At 40.5% G+C, this 24,151-nt stretch overlaps 3 protein-coding genes across 3 annotated transcripts; 1 reads left to right on the top strand and 2 right to left on the bottom strand.

Moving 5' to 3' along the window:
* Window positions 1-427: 427 nt before the first annotated feature.
* LOC105039160 (snakin-2) lies at window positions 428-1,398 on the top strand. The gene is made up of 4 exons (XM_010915193.3): window positions 428-660; window positions 750-782; window positions 868-940; window positions 1,035-1,398. The coding sequence occupies exons 1-4, from the start codon at window positions 604-606 to the stop codon at window positions 1,217-1,219; spliced, it is 348 nt and encodes a 115-aa protein (XP_010913495.1). The 5' UTR covers window positions 428-603; the 3' UTR covers window positions 1,220-1,398.
* A 1,306-nt stretch (window positions 1,399-2,704) lies between these two features.
* On the bottom strand, window positions 2,705-5,414 carry LOC105039159 (cypmaclein). Its single transcript, XM_010915192.4, has 4 exons — window positions 5,266-5,414; window positions 5,142-5,177; window positions 5,008-5,044; window positions 2,705-3,123 (listed from the first exon to the last, which is right to left on the bottom strand). Exons 1-4 carry the CDS (start codon window positions 5,317-5,319, stop codon window positions 2,939-2,941), a joined length of 312 nt encoding a protein of 103 aa, XP_010913494.1. The 5' UTR covers window positions 5,320-5,414; the 3' UTR covers window positions 2,705-2,938.
* A 5,822-nt stretch (window positions 5,415-11,236) lies between these two features.
* On the bottom strand, window positions 11,237-18,613 carry LOC105039158 (putative xyloglucan endotransglucosylase/hydrolase protein 1). The gene is made up of 4 exons (XM_010915190.4): window positions 18,324-18,613; window positions 12,364-12,464; window positions 11,963-12,159; window positions 11,237-11,843 (listed from the first exon to the last, which is right to left on the bottom strand). Exons 1-4 carry the CDS (start codon window positions 18,559-18,561, stop codon window positions 11,468-11,470), a joined length of 912 nt encoding a protein of 303 aa, XP_010913492.2. The 5' UTR covers window positions 18,562-18,613; the 3' UTR covers window positions 11,237-11,467.
* Between the last annotated feature and the right edge of the window lie 5,538 nt (window positions 18,614-24,151).

Here is a 24,151-nt window from a genome sequence, read left to right as displayed (position 1 = left end):
CAATCTAGCAGCCATTCCGAGGGTTTTAATGGTTCGATCCAGTCTTCCAGACATCGAAATTAACATTGATGAAGTCCAGAGATATCTTTTACCAAGGATCGTCTATTCTGTACCCCATTCATCTGACAAGATGTCGGTTTGTGTAATATTTCACTCGCACATACACATGCCTTGCACATGCCTCCAGCTACTCTTGGTGGGATGCAGCTCAGCACCAGAAACCATCCTCTGTGGTGCCTATCTGCATTTTGGTTAAAGTGTTCGACGACGAGCATCATGTGTTTTTTATTGCATAAATAAGGGAACAACTACCACCTACCCGGGTCCAAAAACGAATTATCATATAATTAATCGTATTTAACTACATAGTAAAAATCTCTGGCATGGCAGAATTGGAAACGGTAGTGAGATAAATCGCAGCTTCACGTCACATGTCCATGTGCCGCCTGGCCAGTCTTCACCAGTGTTAGCTCTCTTGTGGGATCCTCTCTTCTCTTCTCTTCTCCTTCCTCTCCCGCTATATAAACGCCAGGGTGCTCCACAACTCTTACCACTACTAAACCAAGTGTTCGGCTCCCCCTCTCCAACTCACTTTTCTCCACTATGGCTCTTAAGGTGTCAGTCTTTCTGTTAGCATCTTTTCTCTTGATCAGTACTCGAGTAAGACATACTGCCTTCGCTCTTTGCCCACTAATATTTAATTTACTCAGCTCCTTTGTTTGATCTAATAATGCTGTGAGTTCTTGCAGGTGTCATCAAATGCTGAGGAACCTTTTATGGAGGTAATAGTTTTTCATGTTTAGAATGATGCCTTGTCTCTTAAAGCTAAGTTCAGCCTAATGTTACACATTGTTTGTTCTTACTTAGGTTGCAACAGCCAGCTCTCCTCACCTAGCTCCTGCCCCAGCTCTGGCACCTCGTGTGATCGGGGACATCAAAGGTACGTAATTCGTCCGAATTTGTGGGTTGCTTGGATGTTTCGATGAGATGAGTTGATTTGAGGTTATTCTCACCATGATGTGGTTTTGGTGCAGAGTGTGGCGGGGCGTGCAAAGACAGGTGCAAGCTTCACTCGCGGCAGAACGTGTGCAACCGAGCATGCATCACGTGCTGCAGTGTCTGCAAGTGCGTCCCACCGGGGACGTACGGCCACGCCGAATTGTGCGGCAAGTGCTATACCGATTGGAAGACCCATGGAAACCGAACCAAGTGCCCTTAGATTTTTAGGTGGTCTAAACTTTCTTCCCTTCTGACATCGTACCTAATGTTTCATTTCTAGCTAGTGTGTGAAAGAGATTTCTAGCTCGTATGTGGGTGAGCGAGTTGCTCATTTCCTTGATGTAATCCAGTTAGGTCTGAAGAAGAGTAAATTGTTCTTGGTGTTCTAGTTTCAAATTATGACTACTGATTACTTTATAATCCAGTTCAAATAATACTTCCTACTGAGCTCGAAATGGAGAACCTGGCGGTGCTTGAGTGGGATATCATGTGGGATGCTTCCTGAAGCTAGCCTTAAAACTTCCTGGCCACCCATTGCCTGCAACCCTTAATGACAATCCTCCTAGCTATGAAGCCGGATCTTCCATAGCGTGGGGAAAGGAACCCAGGCTTAAACTAGAAGCCCTCCGGTCCGGGCTCCTGAAGACTACAGAGCACTAGAGCCCTTTGGAACTTGTAGCTAGTTTAGGTAAAGCTTTTTGGGAATTTATTTTCCAGCCTTGTACCTAGTTGTGCTTGTCCTTGCTGGTCCATCCAGGATATTAATTTATGAACCCAAACCAATGTCCGAGTGCCAACAACCGAAATTAAAGATCTGGCCCAGCCAGGTAAGCTTAAACAATGTTTCAGTACTCTTTTGAACTAAAAGACCAGCCTTCTTGTTTCAGGAATAGTCTTAGGCACCTAAGCTGTAATCCTGTAAATTTTACCAGCTAGAGTCGTTTAGCCTTGTCCTAATAGCTTACAGCCTACACCCTTTCGCTGGTTTCTCATAGGTGTAAACGTAAAAATAAGATGTACTCGAAGACCACAGAGAACCTGGTGCTCTCGAGAATCATGTATGATGGCCAAGATCTACGCAATACATCTTAACAACTCGCCCGGTAACCGGCGAGAAGAGGGGAAATTAAAGAGTTATCTATGTTCTATCAAAGTAGATGAGCGAGATGGAACTGATGACAAAAAGGAACATTATATCTATGGTGGCGCGAAGGTGCAGTATTACTGCAGGCTGACACATGGTGGCGCACGTGGCTTGGCATCGGACCGTACACTTGGTCATGTAATGGTCGGGCCTACAAGCCTTGCTTCCTGGTCCAGTGTTGGAATTCCGAGGTTGGTCCAGCGAGGAATACTGAGACGGGTAAATAAAATCCACCGCTGTCTGGATTTTAGACCTTGACCTTGGTCTCGTGGTTGTAAACATACAAAAGTCCTGACGTTTGTCCAAAATCCAAACACCAAAGGACGTAACATGATGTCGAGCATGGATCATCTACAGTAAATGGTTTGCACCAGAGGATATTATGTGGCACTCAGTGACCGCCGTCAAAAAATAAAAGCTATCAAATAAAGCAGTTTTATGTATCATATATATAATCTATCACTGTCGAAAGCCATTCATATTTTGCCACAGAAGATCTTAGATATATGATTTTACCCTTCAGCATAGGAGCGTCATCACTCAAGGAAGAAATGCATGATAGAAGACTAACAGAGTAAAGAAAGCTTCATTGCCCTCTCTAGTGTCACTACAAAAGATGAAACCAAACCCACCACGATATACTACAATCAGCAACAAAGTACCGTTCCAAGACGTAACAAGATAGCATATTATATATATATATATATGGTACATAAACGTCACAAGCAAGGAGGCACCGCATCCACACGTCGTCATCACTATCATCAAGAGAGCACGAAGACAAGCAGTCCTGATTCAAGGACACTTGGTTCTGTTGTTATGGGTGGTCATGTTGGTGTAGCAAGTCCCACACATCTCCCGGTTGCCAGAAGTGCCCGGTGGCACGCACTTGCACCTGAAGCAGCATGTCCCGCACGCTCGGAGGCACACGTTCGGCCGGGAGTGCCGACCGCACCGCACCCCACACAGCCCCGTGCAGTCTACCTCACAGATCACACGGAAAACAGCAAAGAAATCACCACCATTCCAATCAACTCATGGACACACGTAACTAAATTTAAACTTCGTGTTGTGGATGTATCCGCTCACATTGTTCATTAGGTAACCATTTGTTCTTTTCTGGGTTAAGGGACGCCAAAGGGTCTATCCTCAGGCCTAGTTTTTTATATTGTTTTAGATTGGAATTTGAAGCCATTTCCATTCAAGAATTTTGGATATGCCCTGTCCCAACCCGGCCTATTTACTTCTGACAAAAGGTCACGCATGCAATGTGGTGAAGGTAGAAGTGAAAACGAAGCAAACTGAGCTAACTCTCAAGATTTTAGATTTACCCAGCCTCCAACTTAGCAAGTTGTACCCAAGCTTCTGGTTAGGAAGCGGATAGGGTCCACAGCTCCTGATGAAAGCGGAATCCAAGGACTGGCACAACAGGGAGGACAGAGTGTCTGGTATATGGGGCTGCTGGATTCTGCTTTGAACCACTAAGGTTGGGCCCGATTCACAAGGCCATTTGATTCCTCTTGGCAGCCAGCTGTGTTGCAAGGTCGACAGGCAATCCGGAAACAGCTGGGCTCCCACCATTTAAAAAAGCATGCCGCCCATAAATATTTAGCTACAGTAGAAGAACCCGTACTGAGGTTGGTGTGGTGAAACAGTGGGTAGGCCCGACCGAAGTCCCTTCCGTGGGGCTCCTCATGGTACCAACCACCCACGGTCCTTGGGACTCTTGCCATCATGGTTATCCTTAGCGTAATTAGGACGATCCAGTACTTCCACCAACCTATCACCGGGTGAAAGAGAGGTAGGGAGGGACGGAGACAGCTGTTCGTATTCAATGGCGGATCCAATACTACACTTTGATCGTATCCTCCATCGGACCTTTTTTTTTTTTTTAAATGAGAATACACTGAAGACGTAATTACGTTACTCCTAAATCATATAAAAAGAGCTAGCTAGCAATAACATTAGACACGTAATTATACAAGAACGGTGCATTAAAAATGCTTTAGTAACTCAAAAGTATAGCTCAAAAAGTCCCTCAGCTGGTGCGGTGTATTATCGTTCATTGCTTCCCTTCAATTGGAATCTTGAAGAGTGCCACATAATAAAGCATAGTGGCTGTTGCAAGGCAGCCGAGGGACTTTTTGGAGTGATTTTTCCAAGTTACCGTAGGATTGCTTATTACCCAAACTCTGTTGCGCAGTTTATAAGGCTTGCCATGATGTGATCATATATCTCCAAGTTCGATTTCATTTTAAATCAGTATGATTTAGTTGGTTCAAATTGTTATCTTGGAATGAACATCTCAGAGTTGGATGTGCATTTATATATTTAATATGAATAATAAACTAGCTGGACTGAAGGATCAAAAACAAACATCACAACTCATATATATTGTACACCCCAAAATTTAATCATATATGGTAGAAAAGCTAAAAATCGATAGTATTTAATATCAACATTGGCTAGGGGGTTATTTGTGATAACCCAAATGGTAGGTCTGAGCTAGTCCCGGCAAGCCAATTGCCGGAACTAAGCTTAAATTTCTTTTGCGACTTCGTGCGAGGTGGCTGCATTTTTATATGTAACTTCCAATATAAATTTTATTCTATAGAAAAGTGCGATGAACAGAGGGTCCTAAGGTTCAACGAGTGCCGGCATTCCCATTGCCGGGACTCGTTTAAATAAATATTGGTCCACTGAGGCTCACGTTCTTGGAGCTCTCACTTACCAGATCAGTTAATTTGGTTCATATATGAGTGTATGCGCATATTAAAACACCAAATGAGTGAAGTGACCACAGCCCAGAATCCACATTAGATATATTTGAGATTAAAATGAAGAAAAAGGAGGAAGATGCCCACCTAGAACTGCCTTCCCGTTCCCACCTCTTGGGATCATCTGCAACGTTAAAAGACACCACCGGGAAAGATGAGCAAAAGAACGAATGGGTCAAAAAGAAAGGCGCAATCCCATACAAACTCTGAGAAGTATTTACCGGATCAGCCTCCACCACTGCCCTATCAAAAGGAGCCTGCCATGCATTTTAGGGACATAAGGAATAAAATAAAGTAAAGCTAATCTTGCTCGCGGAAATGAAAAGAGGAACGCCTCCTTGGTACCTCAGGAAGGATGCAAAGTAGAACCACGGTGAAAAGCAGCGCTCTCAAAGCCATGGCCACCACCTCACGTGAAGCAGGCCAGGAATGGAGAAAAATGTGAGTGGGGATGGTGGCATTGCGTGGGTGGGCTGCTTTAATAGCGATTAATCTCGTGGCAGTTGGATAAAACACCCATGAACTTGTCGAGAATTGCGTAAGAACCTACGCTTGTCCTCTTCCTTCTAATTCTTTCTCCTCGGCGCCAACTTTTGAGACCGGGAGGCCCGTCAGGCGTCAGCAGGTGTAAACTCTCGTCTCCGTTTTTTGCGACCGTGTCACGCCCTGATATACAGTATACATTCCAACACCGTATCCAAAAAGACAAATTAGTTAGAATACATTATTTAAAATTTTTCTAACCGCAAGAATATTCAAGATCCACCGAACATAATCTATATAGGATTAAAAATATATCGGATCCTTATCTACTCATTCTATTTAAGCGCTAGCACTCTACTTGAACTAAAAGTATAAATTCATTCAAATTTAATGACAATTTATTTTAATATTATTTTATAATAATTTAGATCATCTCTTGAAAAGATTAGTCAAAAAAACTATAGTTTGGATTTTTGATTTTGTATTTAAATATCTAAGATCTACTTATATATCTGCACAAATCCTCGTATAAGCTCTGACCATTCTTCATGATAATTATAAAGAACATGATATTATTATTATATTTCAATTCGAAGATAAAATTACCAAACCATAACCAAATCATGACAGAAGAAGCCCTCTCATCACACATGTTTTAAACTTTGGACACGATCAAGTGGATCTCTATACTTTTGTGTTTATACGATGCCTTTCATGGCTTATCGACTCTTTGAATCTCCATTGGCTGGTGGAAGAAGCTAATTATGCATTTGAAACCTGCTGTAAATATTTTGGGTTGAGGCCTTTATGACACTAGCATGGAACGCATTCGAATAAAGGTGACAGGTTGCTAATTTGAGCGTGAGTCTGTTTGCCCGTCCATTGGTTATACGTACAGCCAAGCCATATTTGCCGGCAAACAATACGCGTACCTGACAGTCGGGCCCAAGATTTTTGAAATCTGCATTCTGCTTCCATTCAATTGGCACCTGCTTTCGCGTCACAACAAAGTAATTGAAAACTATTCTCCAGACAAACGTACCCTAAGACCATTGGATAAAGCGGTGGATGCTCATCGACTCAAAGAGTTGACTATTAGCCGTCCAAATAGACCAGAAACATCTCCACCCAATTTTCCGGAATGAATAACAACATGCGCCGTTCATGTCATTGGAACCATATGAAAATAATAATAATTCTAGACACGTATGAGGACGCATGGAGTCACGTTATAATCACAAGAGGAGTCATAAATATTTGCAAATTTCTATCTAATTAATTTTTTTTTAATCTACCTATGTAGTTTGGAAACAAATTTTCATTTTTGACTGGCCCAAAAGAAGAAAATAATAATCTGTATATCAATCAAAACTTAAAGTCATGGTCTTAAAAATATAAAAATAATAGGATGATACCATAGTTTCAAAATTGAAGTGACTGTTCCAGCTTGGGTCTAGATCACTCATCATTCAATACTTCAAATCTTGGACTAATAACTTATCATACGTGTTCGTTGAATTTTCTATGTCTGCATGATGCATACATGAGGTTTGAGGTTAATTAATTTGGTACGCCGATTGCATGTGCGAGTCTTGGTAGGGTTACAAAGGGGTGTTTGGATCCCACAAGATTTTATTATTGAAGAATGTCTTCTCGATAAGGGTTTTGTAAGGGTCATCTGCATTATTTAGCAAGGACTTAGAGGGGTGGGAGAACTACCGATCATAATTCCTTTTTTTTTTTTTTTCGGAATAACATACATCATGTTTCAAGTAGATCATGCTATCCATTGATACGAAGAATAGTGAATTTCTCCAACTAGCAGCCCAATACGGGAGTTCTTATAAAGTTTTTTCTCTTCTCGTTTCATTCCTAATTTCCACCAATTGATAAGGATTTAGTAGAATTAACAATTTTTGACACGATGGACACAATACGATACGTACGGATCATAAATGGATTGATCTATTTATGACAGGATAAATTCGTGTCTTAAGCGAGTTGACCTGTATAATCTGTTTTGACCCATTTTGATCTATTTAAATAAATAGATTAAAACAGATTAATAGCTTATATGACATGTTTAAATATATTTAATATGTTTATTTTAAAATTATTTGAACGTAAATGAGAAAAATTAAAAAATTATAATCCTAACATAAAATAAACAATGATGAAATTCAGAATTGTGAATTAGCAGAGCAAGTAACTAAATTATTTTTATATTATTTCAATTTTTTGATTAAATTTTTTATTATTTTAATTAAATTTTATAAATAAATTAAATAGTTAAACAGATTATTAAGCGGATCATATATCTATTTGATCCGTCAACACAATTATCGATCGTATGGATCATGTCATGTCAATCTATATATGTTCGTATTGTGTTCATATTTCACAGATCAATCCGTTTAATTAAATAGATCGTATTCGAATTGAGTTAATATATATTATACCTTCAAATCGGCACGATTCATTTATCATCCATGAACATAAATTATCTGCCCTAGCACTTAGTCACCAAAAATGGATGCAAAGCATCTAAAAATATTTTAAGTGTCACTGTAATCATGTGATGGGATCTTGCAAGACATTATTGAATGCGTCACTACATGTGATGTTCTGGTTAGTTTGGGCTCCCACAAAGTTCAGGATCGCCCCTCACCATGCACCAACACGGACAGGACCAAGGCAAGGTCCCATAGAAGATGGGAAATTTAAAGTTTTAAGTAAGGTTTGCTACGTGTACATACGCTACATGAACATCACGATATATGAATCATATTTGAATGTAGAAGCATGCCTCTTATCTTCTGGTCTTCCACTATACCTTGTTGGGCACCAACCGATTCAAGAGCCCAACAGATGGCCACAACTTCAAGCATAGAGGGTTTCAATCATTCAAGTTGGAATCATTTAACTGGTGATCAACCATGACGAGAAATAGAATTGTAGTACAACAAGAGCCTGTTTGAAAGTTTCTATAGGATTGAGCGGAAATCTTATAGAATTCATTGATGGAGCAATTCATTCAAGCATTGTTCTGTATCAATCGAACATCATCTCTGCGGGTGTTTGTTTTATGTGTTAGTGCAAAAGTTAAATTTTGAATAAGATTCGGTAGATTCTTTAAAAAAAAAAAAGAAAGAAAAAGTTTGTTGGGCCAATCGATCTGATTCGTACATGGTCCTCTAGAAATATCCAACAAACACTACATTTTTCAAGTGACGTATACCAAACATGACAACATCAAAACCAAAACGGTTATTATAAACATGTGCTACGGTTAATCCCCCGCCCTACTTGGCTACTTCGCAATCAATTCCAACACCATGGCTCCATCTCCCAAGCCTGGTTCGCGTGTCACTCTCACGTGACGAAGGACCAACGGATGGCAGAAGCCCGAGCCGGGGGTGATCGGACAGCTATGAGATACGTTACCTGGGGAAAAGTTACCCGCCAAACTTTCCAGCTGGCAACAGACTTTCCATCGCAACTCACGCCAATCTTTACGTACAACAATGCGCCACCTTTACTTGTTTCGCCCATCTTCCGACCATCAACTTGAACGAAAAATTATTGCATGCAACAGGCGCAAATGCATCAGGATAAATCCCGACGCATATGGACGGTGGATAGTGCGCAATCGAAAATTGGTGAAATACGAGGAGCAGCGTGGCGTGTTATTCACCGTGGGATTTGACGCGGTCCAAGGGAGGCCGAACGCCCTTTGACAACACTCCTGTAAGATGTGTTTTTTTTAATGTTTTTAAGTACGGACGCTGCAGTCTGCGGCCTCACCGGGGCCTCGTCATCAAAGAGTGGGACTTGCTGGCATTTTGCTCTGGTCTGCATCGTGGGGCGCAACTCGTTTGATGAGCCATATGTATAAATTATAAAGCTGAGGCAGAGACGGGTCCGGGAGCAGGAGCGTCGGCGGACGGGTCGTGACTCATGAGTGGCTACAGCTGGACTTTTTTTCATGGAGTCCAGCTTCGCACGTCCACGTGCATAGTTTCGGGCCCCACGCTCCTGACAAGCGTCGAGAAGCTATTTATCATGCTACTACGGATTTGTTTGGTTCAGAAAATTTTTAAAAAAAAAAAATAATTTTTTAAAAAATAATTTTTTAAAAATAAAATTTTGATATATTTAATTGATTATAGAAGGATGATTTATTATAAATAAAATAATTTATATTTGGATGAATATTTATTTTTTTAAAAAAATTATGTAAAATCATATATTTTTACTCATAAATTTTATATAAATATAAATATTATATTTATATTAATATAAATATAATATTAATATATTATAATATAATATTATATCATAATAATTTATTGAGTTAATATAATACTAATATATTAATATTATATTAATATAATATAAATAATTTAATACAATAAATTTATTAATATAAATATAAATATTATATTATATTAATATTAATATTAAAATAATATTAAAATATAATAAATATTAATATTATATTTATATAAATATTAAGATAATATTAATATAATATTATATTATTATTCAGTATTTCATTCTAACCATCTATTGATATTTTATTAAATTTTAGTTATGAATTTTAAAAAAATATTTTAGGAAAGAAAAAAATATCATCACTTTTCAACGTCACGTAAGGCTACAAACGGATCGGATTGATCCGTGATCCAACCCGACCCGACCCGGTTAGACCCGATCCGAATCTATTTAAAAGACCTATGGAGCCGAGTCGGGTTCAAAAATTAGACCGTTCATCTTTTCGGGTCGGATCTGAATTTTCTGAATTTGAATCTGATCCGACCTGTGGAGACTTTTGGGTTAATTTGGATCTCAAGATATATGACCCGATCTGATCCGAACTAGATCCAAATATAAGATCCGAACTCAGTTAGAATAACTTATCCAAATAAAAATTTGAGCTTGGACCAAAAGAATGACTCACCCAAATTCTTTCTTAAATCTCTTACTAAAATTTTTAATACTGTCACACTGTCATGAGATCATTAATGCACTGCACAAGAAATGCTATTTTTACAACTAATCTCAAAATTTTTCTAAAAATCCTTCCACAAACACAAAATAAACTGAGGACATACCAACAGTTATTCATAATTAAAATATCCAGTTACTTGTTTACTGTTGTACGTTACTATTGCCTTAGGGATGATATACTATCAATGGTGAAGTGAGAAGACATGAGAAGAGAGGAAAGGAAAGAATATCTATATGAAAAGATAGATATGGTCATACTATTTTGCTGTCGATTTGACCTCTAATTTCACTTTATGTAGATTTTTAAACCCATGACCCGATTCGATCCGAACCGGATCCGCATTTCATAGATTGGGACTGAGTTATATATGGACCCGATCCGATCCGAATAATCAAATGGGTCAATAAATTCGGCCATAGATCCGACCCGATTCGATCGGATTTTTTATTGGGATGGGTATGGGTCCAATATCAAGACCCGATCAAACAACCGGATTGGATCGGAATCACTCAAGACCCGATCCGATCCGATTCATTTGCAGGCCTAATGTCACGAAAAGTGTCAAAACCCATCTTTCTCATGAATTTTTACTTTTTATAAAATATAAAAAATAATTTTATATAAAAAATATTTTTTTTATTTTTTTTTCTCTTAAAATTTTAATCAAATAAAAGACTATTTTTTGACTTCTCATGAGTATCATTTCCCTCCTCCACTTTCCATCAACCAAACGGGTCCTATATTTTTTTTTAGTAAGAATTTAATCCATCACGTCAACGGGACTCCTTTAGTTCCACACTTATTTAATAAGGGAATAAACAATTTGTAGTTCAAAAATATTTTGGATTTTCATGCACTTGATAAATAAAAATAATAATAACGTTAGGTTTCTTCAATCTTCTCTCCCCTTATCTCGCACATAATTGATATGTAATAACGTGTACCAGGAGATTACAGCTAGTTACATAATGCTTTGGAATAGACGCGAATTCTTATTCCCATATTATTATCATGGAATAATTATATGACAACCTCTTTGCATCACTTAAAACTTTATTGGTAGCATTCAGGTGGTGGCGTAGGGTACCTTGTTTTATCGTAACAGTAATCATACGTCATGTATTTCTCCTTCACATGTTGATATGCTGCCTTTTGAGCAGGATTTAATTCTCTATAACTCCCAGCATTCCACCATAGATTTGGTGACGAGCAGGTGATGCTATCTGAGCTGCACCCGTCGATGTTGAAGCCTTGAAACTGCGCATAGAAAGGAGAATGGGTCCAATTAATCTTGGTCCGTCCCCCATCTGTGGCCCAACTATCACCATCCCATATACTTGCTAGTATCTGCATTGGCTGTGAAGGATATTCCACTCCTATGGAAGCTAGATTTTTATAAACCCGGATGGGGGTGTCATCTACAAAAAACCTGCATCAAGAATCACGTATAAGTAATAAGGATTGGCGAGTGTTTACAATTTCCAGATCATAGGTTTTTTTCCTCCACGAGTGGAATTCTATTGTAATTTTTAGAGGAGCTATACTTACACAATTTGATAAGCGTTCCACAATATTTTGTAATCATGGAAATCCGCAGTGGGGTCAAACCAGAGGTGTATCCTTTGCTCTCTATTTCCATGTCCATTAGCAAAGATGTTGGTTTGAAGCGTGATCGGTTTTCCTTCTCTGTTTCCTAAGAACTCGTAGTCTAGCTCGTCATGGCGGGCATTTGTACGAGAAGATAGCTGTCAAAATTATCAAATTAATATTGATAAAAAGAATAATAAGAGAGCTATAGGTTGAAAACTTTCTTTTGCGTCGACCATGCATAGCCTACTGGAATAGAAGATTCTCGGGGATCTGTAAATTAAATCTTTTTGGAGAACCTTAATATAGAAGAGGCTAAAATATTGCAGCTTGTATAACAGGTAAAAAAAAAAAAAACTTACATAGAAGGTTGCCACAACTCCAGCAGAATCCTTGTTAGGTAGCTTTATCTTCAAATGAAAGAATCCTGATCTATAATCCAGCTTTGAACCAAATCCAGAACCTACATTACAAAATAATAGGTATTATATATTACTAAAATGGTCATTGCAATGCCCTGGACCTATCAATAATGTACTGTTGTAAGAAGGTTAAGTAGACCAAGAACAAACTCTTTTCAGTTAGACCCAAAAAAAAAAAAATGGAGTAGATATATATGTTTCATTCCTGCACCACTTACATACCTGCCACCTATAGCATGCGAGAATGCCAGCATATTTGATCTCAATTCACGATAATAGAACCAAAAGAGTTCCACACATTACTTCAAGAGAGATATTGCCAGCAATCAATTAGTTAATTGGTAACATGATACCCTTGAAATATAACATAAATGTGAGGTGGATGAAACAAGAGAACTAAAACAAATTTATTGTGACTGCTTGGCAACAAGAAGATTACACTTCTGCTGGAGTGAAAATGAGGAGAATAAAGATGGGCAATAAGTTCATAATCATAGAACGATAGCTTTTCATAATTTTGCCAGATCTAACAATCTTCGTGTTGCTTAGCTGAATTTTGCTGACAATTCAAGTTATTTTGTGCTCCTCATAAATTTTGATGTCATTCAGATCAATTAAGATCCATCAATGGACATCATAGGTCATTGCTTGATTACATTGAGTATCATCTATGGATGGAGTGGTTTCTCGTTAATGTCCTGATAAATGAAGTAATGATCCATATTTATTAATTTGACATCAGGTGCGGCATAATACATATCGGATCACTAATTCATCCAATAACTTGTACAGGCTTCCTTTCTCAAATAAAACGTCCATAGGCCATGGAAGTGTTTCATATATATTATACCAAATTAGGTTGATATTTTTGCCTAATAACATCAATTTTTTTTTTATGACATGCAAAGTTTTAGGATCACCTGAATCATAACTGCTGAAAATTTACAAGATCAAGAAGAATAAAATATTACGGGAGAGAAATAAATAGAATATGGAGAATTTATGTGGTTTGGCAAATTATCTACATCCACGGACAATAAAAATAAAGTTTTACTTCTTCATTAGATTTAGAAAAAAAAAATTATAAGTTCAAATCTCAATACCCTCTCAATCTCAAATGATAGCATAACGACTGCTTTTTTTGCTTTCTGCGCCCTCAAACCCTGATAAACTAACAAGAACGAATTTGTTGTAATAATTATCTCTACATATAAGATGTGTTATAGACATTGCTTAACTTGGAATGTTTTGTTAATAATTTTTTTTTTTTGTCTATCACGTGAAGATAGAATACAGTCATTTATGCTAAGAAATTGTACATAAAGAATAACAAAGAGCCATTGTCTCTTTGTTGTTCTAGGCCCCATTGTTTTCTTCATGGTACAAGAAGATCACATTCCACAAAAGCCCAGTGTACCTCGATAATTTGCATGATCTCCTAGGATAGACGCTTCTTCATATCATCCTTTACCAAGAATGACATAAGATTCTTCATGTGATCTTTCTAAAAATGACGGTCCCAAGACCTTTTCCTCCAAATAAATTAATTGAAGATATATAAAATGATGGATCACATCTTGAAGCCACAAAATGTAGGACTCAATGATGGACAAAAAGAGAGGAAGAGATGGAAGAAGCTCCTTGTACAAGGATTTGAAAGAAATAATCCTTTGGTGCAAATTTGACTCTTTGAACTTATGAGGATTCGTGCGGATCAATGGATATGTGTTTAGTGCCACATCAGCTATATATAAGATCGATCTTAGACATTTATATTGGATCAAAAAATTTAAATAATATTTTTTGATTAAATTTTATTAGATAAATTTTTAAATTATTACAAATAGTATCAAAGTAAATCCAATCTGTGATCTATGTAAACTAAAAGATATGATAGTATGAGCTTGTTAGAGGATACTTATATTGGATCAAAAAATTCAAATAATATCTTTCCGATATATACGGCTTGATGGGCTTAGTTAAATATCATATTAATTAAGTAATATCTTTGTTGGAGAAAAATGTTATATTTTTTAAAGTTTCGAGTTTCAACTAGTTCTGGCTCTTTAATTATTGAAATTAATTAATATTTTACCAAAACCCTGTTATGGCAAGATTCAACCAGACCTGGCGTGTCAGGTGCTGAGACAAGAAAATAATGTTTTTAATCTCTTGCAATGAGTTTTGAACTACTTCGGCCAGCTACTCGTTGGCCGTCAATAGATCATATTTGACTTGTTTATATTATTTCAAGAAAAATTCTCCTATGTTGAGTTTGGCCTCTGGACATGTGACTTAGTAGGACCAAGTTCATATTTGACCAAAACTTTCGTCAAAAAAAAAAAAAGGAATAACCAAAACTTGGATTTTGATATAGATCAAAATATACCAGTCAGACGCCAGAATGCTTAATTAGGTGATGCACCAGAAAAATTGAACAAATTCCTTGCTCCTTAGCCAGCGAAAGAAATGGTATGCGCTGTAGTATACTTCACAGGATTCTGTAAGGCGGCCTCCTTAAAGTACAGCTCCATCACCTTTGGAACAAGGCTGGATTTATTGCCTATGGCCTTGCGCTCTGCATCTCATGCCCTTTTTCTTGGGTTTTTTGGTGCATTCCCATCACAATTTATGCTCTCTTCCCACAGTTGCTCTGATCCATCTAAACCAATTGTTCGTACAGAAGCATGCAAGCTTGCAGGTAGACCTCACCCAGCTAATACCTATTGGGTTTAATTTAACTCCACATATAGATCTGATCAACTAGATACAATGCAGAATATAGGTAAGTCCTGCCAGCTAGGATTCTTCGAAACTCATTATATATGTTTTTTGTCTCAGAATCAGCCTCAGCAGGTGGAGTACAGGGATTAGTTGGAACTCTCCATGACAAATTTCGTGAAAGTATGAACTGTCTCGGCAAGTGAGGTGCAGAAACTAGAAGTCGGGATTCACAAGAAATTTTTATTTTAATTTTATTATATTTTTAATTCTAATCAAACGGACACTTGTCAAGACTCTAGAAAACATAATCGTAAGTGTTTTTGTTTTAGACAAATATGAAATAGTCTTGGCAATTAAGCGCTGCACTTCTGGACCCATCCTAAGTTTTTGTCAAAAATAAGATGCCGCGACAAGTTAGAATTTTGGTATAAAGATTAAGAGAAATGCTACGGAGACTCCCATTGTGAGCCCGAGGAATTTTTCCGGACATCAAATTAATAAATCTCGGCATGCGGGGTGCAGAGACTGGTTGAAAACTCTGAAATAGGCAAGAAGAGGAATTTTGTGACAGTTTCGACAGAACTATTCATGGCATTGCTGGATTAGTTGAAGCTTAGTATATGTAAGAGATGTTTTTGTAAAATATGAATTAGTCATGCAAGCGATGCAAAAGGACTAGTTCAAAATCGGCATAAAACTTTTGGTTAAATATCCCGTGCCAAGACTAGTTCCAAACTCATCAGATAAGAACTTTTTGCGAAATTAATGGGAATAAGTTCGGACGAAAAATATATGGGGACCAGATAAGACTCATCATAACGTAATAGTGTTGCCGAGTCCCGGCACTTAGCATGTCCGGATTAGTTGAATCACGTCATATTGCAATCAAAAAAAAAAAAAAAAAAAAAACAAGAAGAAGAAGAAGAAACAATCCGGAATAAATAGTCTCGACAAGCACTAGTTGAAATTTCAAACTTGCAATAACAGGACTTGTAAGAACTAGTCTGGACAAGTAAGATCTCAGACCAGACTACTTGCAACTTGCCATCATGAACTTGTCTCGGAAAGTGACTTGCCGAAAATAGTTAAAAACTAGGCATGGCATACGAGCTAATTATAAGAGAATTTTTTGGTCATGGCACGTGATGCGCCACGAATAGCTGAAACTTGCTATATTAAAATTTTGTAATGATCCTAATCATGGGTTCGGAGAACTTCCATTGGTACAAAAGGAGGAGATAACCTAAAAGGTAAAAGGAAAAGACAGCAGCCAATCAAACTTACAGCTTTATAGTGCGCAGATGATTAGTCCTCGATCCATATTTATATGTATATTTTTTGTCCATTTGTGTTTTGGAGATCATATTTTCTTTGGGGCTTTTGAGAGGTATCCGAATCAAGAAATTTGCATTGTATGTCTCCTCATTCTTGTATGCCAAATCTCCAACCTCTATTTCACCAACGTAGCAAAGAGGGGCGCAAATATTTGATAATTAAAGTATATTTGTAATAAATAAATATAAAATTTAAAGTTTTTGTGAAAGATGGTTGTGTATTTTCTCTCACTAAATTATCATTTAATTTCAAATTTATCACAAGTTATATTCATCAAAATCCGCATGTTTTAGAATTGTTGTACGGTTTTCTCCTAATCCTATTTATTTTTCTCAAGATATTAATATTTTTTAAGATCTAAAGCTCTGAAATAAGGGAATTTATATCTAGAGCTCTAAAACTATTCTTTATGGATCCTCATACCAAAGATGAGAAAACAAAAGCAAGAAACATGAAAAGTATGACTACAATTTTCCCCCAAACAGTGCATCAATCTCCAGAAAAAAAGCCTCCAGTGTCAATAGTCAATGTTCTGTTTGTAACATAGAATCAATATAATCCCAAATTTATGAACTAATTTTTTGCTAACTAGTGAATTAATTCTTTTGCTAATTTTTATCTGTTATATATCTCTCACCCCTTTTTCACATTTGCATGGATTCAAATCCTCATCAATCCAAAATCTCCTAAAAAATGCCTCTTTATACATCAATTCAGATTTCACATAACTCAAGAAATTTTTGTATTCAAACAGATACAAGGATTGAAGAAAAGAAGAAACAAAATAGGGGGAACAAAAAGGAAATCAAAGAAATTACCTTGGACTACATGGTCGAGAGAAATTGGGCAGGGGTTGCATTGAAATTATCTTAGGTTGCTGCGTCTGCATGCTGATATAAAATCAAAGGCTAGAGATGACTGGGACATGGAAAACAGAAGATCAAGATGATGTGAGTTTTTCTTAAAGAGGGAGGTACACAAGGTAGCACTTATCCAGGGGTGCAATTACATGGTAATACTCCAAGAGGACGTGCCCCCCAAGCCAACGTAGGTTTTAAACGCCGAACCATGTAAATAGTTTTCCCTTTTTTGTTGTTCTCTGTGTTTTGCTAGTTACATCTCTCTCTCTCTCTCTGTATGTATATAGCTATATATGTTACGCTACTGAAAAGGAAGTGAAATAAATATCAGAACATCAATTCATGCTCTTCTCGTGATAATACCAAGACATATTTTTGATCCTAGAAGTCGTATTAATCAAATACATAAAGTGCTCCTTGGCTTGAAAGGCAGTCGTATTAATCAAATACATGAAGTGCTTCTTGGCTTGAAAGGTATGTCTTTATCGAGTAATTTGGGGTTGTGGAAAGATAAGACATATATAATGTCTTCTTCACTCCTTGCAAATCACTAACAATTAGCTGATTTCATACAGATTCTTGGATTGAATCGATATATTATTGACCAACTGATATGCTGACCATGATATTTATGTATGTTCAGTATTACTCCCTTGGCCTATCTATGATCTCTAGATGGAAACATCATAGCTTGTATTAGATGCAGCACATCACTACCACGACCATGACAGCATGCATCTTGGAGCTGTCCAAGAATGGAAGACTGGTTATTGACTATTATCTATGAATCCTTAAATTTGAGCCAACATGTAACCAAGAAAATCGCGTCGTGCACAGCAACAAATTAGTCAAACATGTCATCTTCTATACACCAACCCTTGTAAGCAGGAAGCAGGGAAGAAAGAAGATGAGATAATTCTAAAGCCAAAAGCCGAAGGCCCCATATCATCCTGGGAAAAGAGAGAGGAATGAGTTAATTACCAGAAGACCTATCCAAGGAGAGCTGCACCACTCTTCCTTGGTCTAGATAAGAAACATGGTTTGCACCCCAAGTGATGGCATAGTTCTGATTGAAACCATCTAGGCCGTACAACCTCCTTGCAAACGGGCAATCGAGATGAGCCATTAGAAGAAGAGCCAATAATAGAGCGGACGCCATTTGTTCATACTTCCCAAACGCAAAGCTACACCTCCATTTATAGCCATCTAGAGAGGTCATGGTCACCAACTGGGGCAAGGAAGCAAGGAGGGCGTGAAGGACTAAACCATCAACCTACCTCTCCCCAACGCAACTTGCTCCCATCCTTTTCAACGCAAGGGGATGGATATAGGAACGACCGGGGCGCGGCAAAGAGGGGGTTGGATTGGATCGCCAAGTGGTAGAAATCTAGGCGTCTATCGTTGTCGTAGGAACCAAACTTGCCATGACGCCATGCAAACACGGCACTGGCTGCTTGTCGTGGAAATCTCATCCGACTTGCTTAGAGCAACCGACCGTAGGCTTCTCGGGCAGAAAGAGTGCTCATAGAAACCGGACCGAGACTAGTTGTGATATGATGACGAAAATACACACCAAATAGCTCTCAAATTAGAGTTGCTCCCTCCTTACTCTTAATACATGTCCCACTTATGTGTAAGCAAGTTTAGCTTGAGCAAGTCGAGTGGTACTTGATCTTGACGACAAACTTGAGCTTGGCAAATCCTAATTCCAAATTATTAAATCTCTGGTTTGCTCATGTAGGGCGGTCGTCGTTGTTAATGAGAAAGCTGATGTTGGGTGGATGTCTGGTCAGGACATCACCTCTCAAGATCTTTTCAGTACCACGCGATACAGCAGGAAGAAAGAAGAAACAAAATAAAAGAAAAACAATCAAAATACGTGGATCAGCCACAAAAGGGCTCGCCTCCACGGGACATGCAAACTTCACTATAAAAAAAAATTTTACAAGAGGAGACCTCACCCTCAACCCTTGTACATCCAATTCTCTCTCACCTGAAGTTCTCCTCACAAAAGCTCTCTCTCTCTTGGAGACCCCTCTGAACCCCTGAAGAGCCTGGCGACCGCTGTCCAGGAGCCCTGCTCCTTCTCTCACAGCAACGCTTCCGCCTCGCTCTCTCTTCTCGGGTTCGTAGGCGTTGTACGGCGAGAAACCCGAACCACTTACCTCTTTGTTTCAAGCACAGGGCTTTTATAGACCTTAATCACGACTTAGATCATGATTAGGACTCCTTAATCAACCCAAATCACGTCCCAGACCGTCCGATCAAGATCGGGAGCCACCCATACCGTCGGATCATGCTCCGGTCCATGGAATAGTGCCGTGGACCGCGAGAAACGCGTGGGAAACGCCCACGCGGTCCATAGGCCCGGCCGTGGACCGCCCGGTCCACGGTGGACCGGGGCAAAGGGACCGCGGGCCTGGGTCGCGCGTCCCGCGTGGGCCTGGGTCGCACGTCCCGCGCGCCGCCGCCTGCAGCCGCTGCCGCCCGCCGGTCGCCGGCGGTCCTTCGCCGCCTCGATTCTCGTGCCAACTTCAAAAGCTCGTATCTCCTCCATCCGAGCTTCGTTTCAGGTGATCTTAGTCTCGTTGGACTTCATTTTTGGCCGCGACCCTCGCTGTGGGCTCAACGTGGGCTGAATCTTGAGGTATCAAATCTTAAAAATCTCCACCTCGACTCGATATTCGGCCTCCTCCAAACTCCGAGAGCTTCTGGATCTCCTCGCCCCCATGCCCTGGGGCAATCGCCTGCTGATCATGGATGGACAAACATGAGAGTCGAGCCAGGCTGCTCGATCCCATCTCCGTCGTATGCTGTGCTCCTCCTGACCTGAGACCTACTCGGGGCATCATCCTGCGGCAATAGGCATCTCACCTTGCAACGTCGCCTCTCGTCCTCCCGAGTCTCCTGTCTCGTGCCCGATCCACCTCCTGGAGCTCCACCTCGCTCTGGACTCCACCTCGCACTGGGCTCCCTGCCAGGTAATAATGTCCTCTGCTCTCCTTCTTCCCCTCCAGCACAATCCTATCGCCGCGTAGCACCCTCAGGATTCCTCCACCAGTTACCGTCCTATAGCCTCTCGAATCCAGTCTGCTAAGTGAGATAAGATTCCGCCTGAAATCGGGTATGTATCGGATCTCCCCCAATCTCCTCACTGCACCATCATGTGTCCTCCAGCTGACCGTCCCAATGCCTCTGATCGTATAGCTCGATCCATCCGGCAGATATACAGTGCCCTCACTGTTCTCCAGGGAGTCAAACTGCTCCTCTCTGCAACACACATGATAGGGGCATGCAGAATCTAATATCCACTGCTGGGAAGAAGTAGATACCTCGTCAGATATCTCCAGGACATCTCCATCTGAATCGCTGCCGGCCGTCGCTACAGCAGCCACCGTCCGATTTTTTAGTTAAGGGCAATCTCTAGCTAGATGCCCCAACTCTTCACACCGGTAACATCTGGTTTTGCTCAAGTCCCTCCTGGACTTGGATCGCCCTCGTTGCGATCTCCTGTCGTTCCGTCTACCGCCTCCTGCTCCTCTAGAAGCCACCAAAGCTGAGCTACCGCCACCTGAGCTCGAAGCTGGGTTCTCCCTCCTGAGAACCTCGTTCTGGAGTATCACCGCGGTGACCTCGCCCATCTTGATAGTACTCTTCCCTACTGGAAGAGCAGTCACCAAGGACTCGTACGAAGGGAGAAGCGACGTCAGTAAAACCAGCACCCTGGTCTTCTCCTCAACGTTCTCGCCAACGCTGAGAAGGTCGGTGAGGATCTTCTGGAAGTGGCTCAGATGCTCCTGCACGCTCTGTCCCTCAGTCATCCGTAGTTGGTAAAACTGCCTCCAGAGGAAAAGAGTGTTGGTGAGAGACTTCGCCATGTACAACTCCTCGAGCTTCGACCACAGCACCGTCGGGGAAGTCTTGCTCTGCACATGGATCACCACCTCATCCGTCAGGTACATGCGGATGGTACTCACCGCCTGCATCTGTAGCCGTTTCCAATCCTGCACCTCCATGGTGGTCGGCTTCTCATCGCACAAGAGAGCATCGATCAACCCCTGTTGGATGAGCACGTCCTTCATCCTTGCCTGCCACAAGGAGAAATTGCTCTTACCATCGAACTTGTTGATCTCCATCTTGATTGTTCCTGTTTTCTCCATCTTCAGTCTTGCTCACCACCGCTGCAATCTACGTCCTTGTACCGCCTTGTTCTGATACCACTTGTTGGGTGGATGTCTGGCCAGGACACCACCTCCCAAGATCCTTTCAGTACCACGCGATGCAGCAGGAAGAAAGAAGAAACAAAATAAAAGAAAAACAATCAAAATACGTGTATCAGCCACAAAAGGGCTCGCCTCTACGGGGCATGCAAACTTCACTATGAAAAAGAAATTTTACAAAAGGAGACCTCACCCTCAATCCTTGTACATCAAATTCTCTCTCACCTGAAGTTCCCCTCACAAAAGCTCTCTCTCTTGGAGAACCCCCTGAACCCCTGAAGAGTCTGGCGACCGCTGTCCAAGAAACCTGCTCCTTTTCTCACAGCAACGCTTCTGCCTCTCTCTCTCTTCTCGGGTTCGTATGACGCGAGAAAACCAACGCCCCGCCTTCACTGTTCGTCACAGGGCCTTTTATAGACCTTAATCACGACTTAGATCATGATTAGGACTCCTTAATAAACCCAAATCACGTCCCAGACCGTCCGATCAAGATCGGGAGCCACCCATACCGTCGGATCGCGCTTCGGTCCATGGAATAGTACCGTGGACCTCGAGAAACGCGTGGGAAACGCCCACGCGGTCCACAGGCCCCGTCGTGGACCACTTGGTCCACGGTGGACCGGGGCAAAGGGGCCGCGGGCCTGGGTCGCGCGTCCCGCGCGCCACCGCCTGCGGCCGTGCCGCTGCCGCTCGCCGCCGGTCGCCGGCGGTCCTCCGCCGTCTCGATTCTCGTGCCAACTTCAAAAGCTCGTATCTCCTCCATCCGAGCTCCGTTTCAGATGATCTTGATCTCGTTGGACTCCATTTTTCACCGCGAACCTCGCTGTGGGCTCAACATGGGCTGAATCTCGAGGCGTCAAATCCTAACAGCTGGAAAGTGGATTAAGAGGTCTCACACAAGCAGACCCCTCTCTCCCTTCTTGGTTACCTCAGCACCAGTGGATGTGCTAAGTAGGATTCTCAGCTTAGCTGCAGAAGGAGGTCTTATTCAGGGATAAGAAATGGTGTTGGAAACTTTGTTCACCAGCGAAAACTCCCTAGACATCTCGTCTTGAAGAATTATTACTCCAAAAATAGATTTGGGCCATTTGGCACAAGATCTAGGAGAAGGAAAGCTTCTATCCCTGTTTGGAAGGGCATCTGCTCTGTTCTTGATCCCTTCTGTTATGGGTTTGGGTTTTGTTCTGGGAGAAGGTTCTTTTATTAGATTATGGGAAGATATCTGGATTTAGAAGCATTCTTTTGCTCCTCTATTGCATTCCCCCAAGAAGAGTATCACCACTCTTTCACAGATGCCCCAGAAAAAGTCAGGATCTATAAGTGGCTTGCAGATAGAAAGAGACTCCATACGAAGGAGCAGTCAAAGAATGGTTGGTCTTTCAGTAATGGATGCTTGCTCTGCAATTGTCCCCAAGAAAGAGCGACTCCTATTACTTCATTGTCCATTCCCTATAAAACTTGGGGCTGGATAAAATCTTTTCTTCATACCAATGGTCATCCTGCTAACTTATCCTCTCTTTGGACCAAGTTGTCACATCGAAGGGTAAGAAGGTGCTTGAAACCCAGCCTGGGACAAACTGGTTTTCGCTGCCACTTGACTTGAAGCATATGGAAGGAGTGCAATCCTGACTTTTCTTGAAGGAAAATTTTCCAGTCTCTGTGTTCTCAAACATGATCTTTTCCTTTTTCAAAGACTGGTCGGTGCTCGCAACGTTAAACACAAGAAAGGCTTCGAGTTAGTTGGGACTTGGAAGGAGGCTCGGTTCTACTTCACCACCATTTGTGATCTTTTGCTGGTTTTGGTGTCATTTTTTGAACCCCCTCTTTTTTGTGAGTCTCTCTGCCTTTTTCCCCGTTCCTCTCCTTGCCTTATTCTTCCCTTTTTCTATCTTTCGATAAAACCATGTCTTATTCTGCCCTTTTTCTTCTTTCTTTCCGGTTGTACTAGTTTCAATCTTTTAATCAAAGGAGGGACTTTAATCCCTCCTATTATATCAACCAAAAAAAAAAAAAAGGGGATTAGATTGTTCCAGTCAATTGGACTAGGTTGATGTAGCTGGCATCTCTCTGCTTTCCTCTTGCTTGCAAAGGCAAAATTCTAATTTTGAACCCATAAGGTGACACTTTCATTATATTTTCTCAAAAATGATTATTTATTACTAATAATTTTGTTTAACATAAAGTTAGATAATGAACAGGGGAATTTGTTCTTAAGCCAAATCCAACTTCGTGTCCAATAAGTACAATGGATGTTCGTCAAGGTGTCGGGTCCTTTTTTTTATCACATTGTAGGCTCCAGCCGTACTGGTATGAGGATGCGTCTCCAAAATCAAAGGGCGACTACGGAACACTTGACAGTAACGGGGCGAGACGGGCCGCCAGCCTGCATCTGAATCCTAACATACAATTTCTACCAAAAAAAAAAAAAAAAAATCTAATGCACAAATAGTGGTGGGCGAATTGAAGACTCATGGCCCCCTACCAGCTAATGATTGTTCCCTTGATGCCTAGGCTTCCTATAGCTTGGCTGAACGTGCAACTTGTTGCGTTTTCCATTAATGGCTGGCAAACGACTTGTTACTCGTAAGG

Source organism: Elaeis guineensis, chromosome 1 (genome assembly GCF_000442705.2).
Source record: "Elaeis guineensis isolate ETL-2024a chromosome 1, EG11, whole genome shotgun sequence".
Classification (NCBI taxonomy): Eukaryota; Viridiplantae; Streptophyta; class Magnoliopsida; order Arecales; family Arecaceae; genus Elaeis; species Elaeis guineensis.
This window is presented reverse-complemented; position numbering and strand designations above follow the sequence as displayed.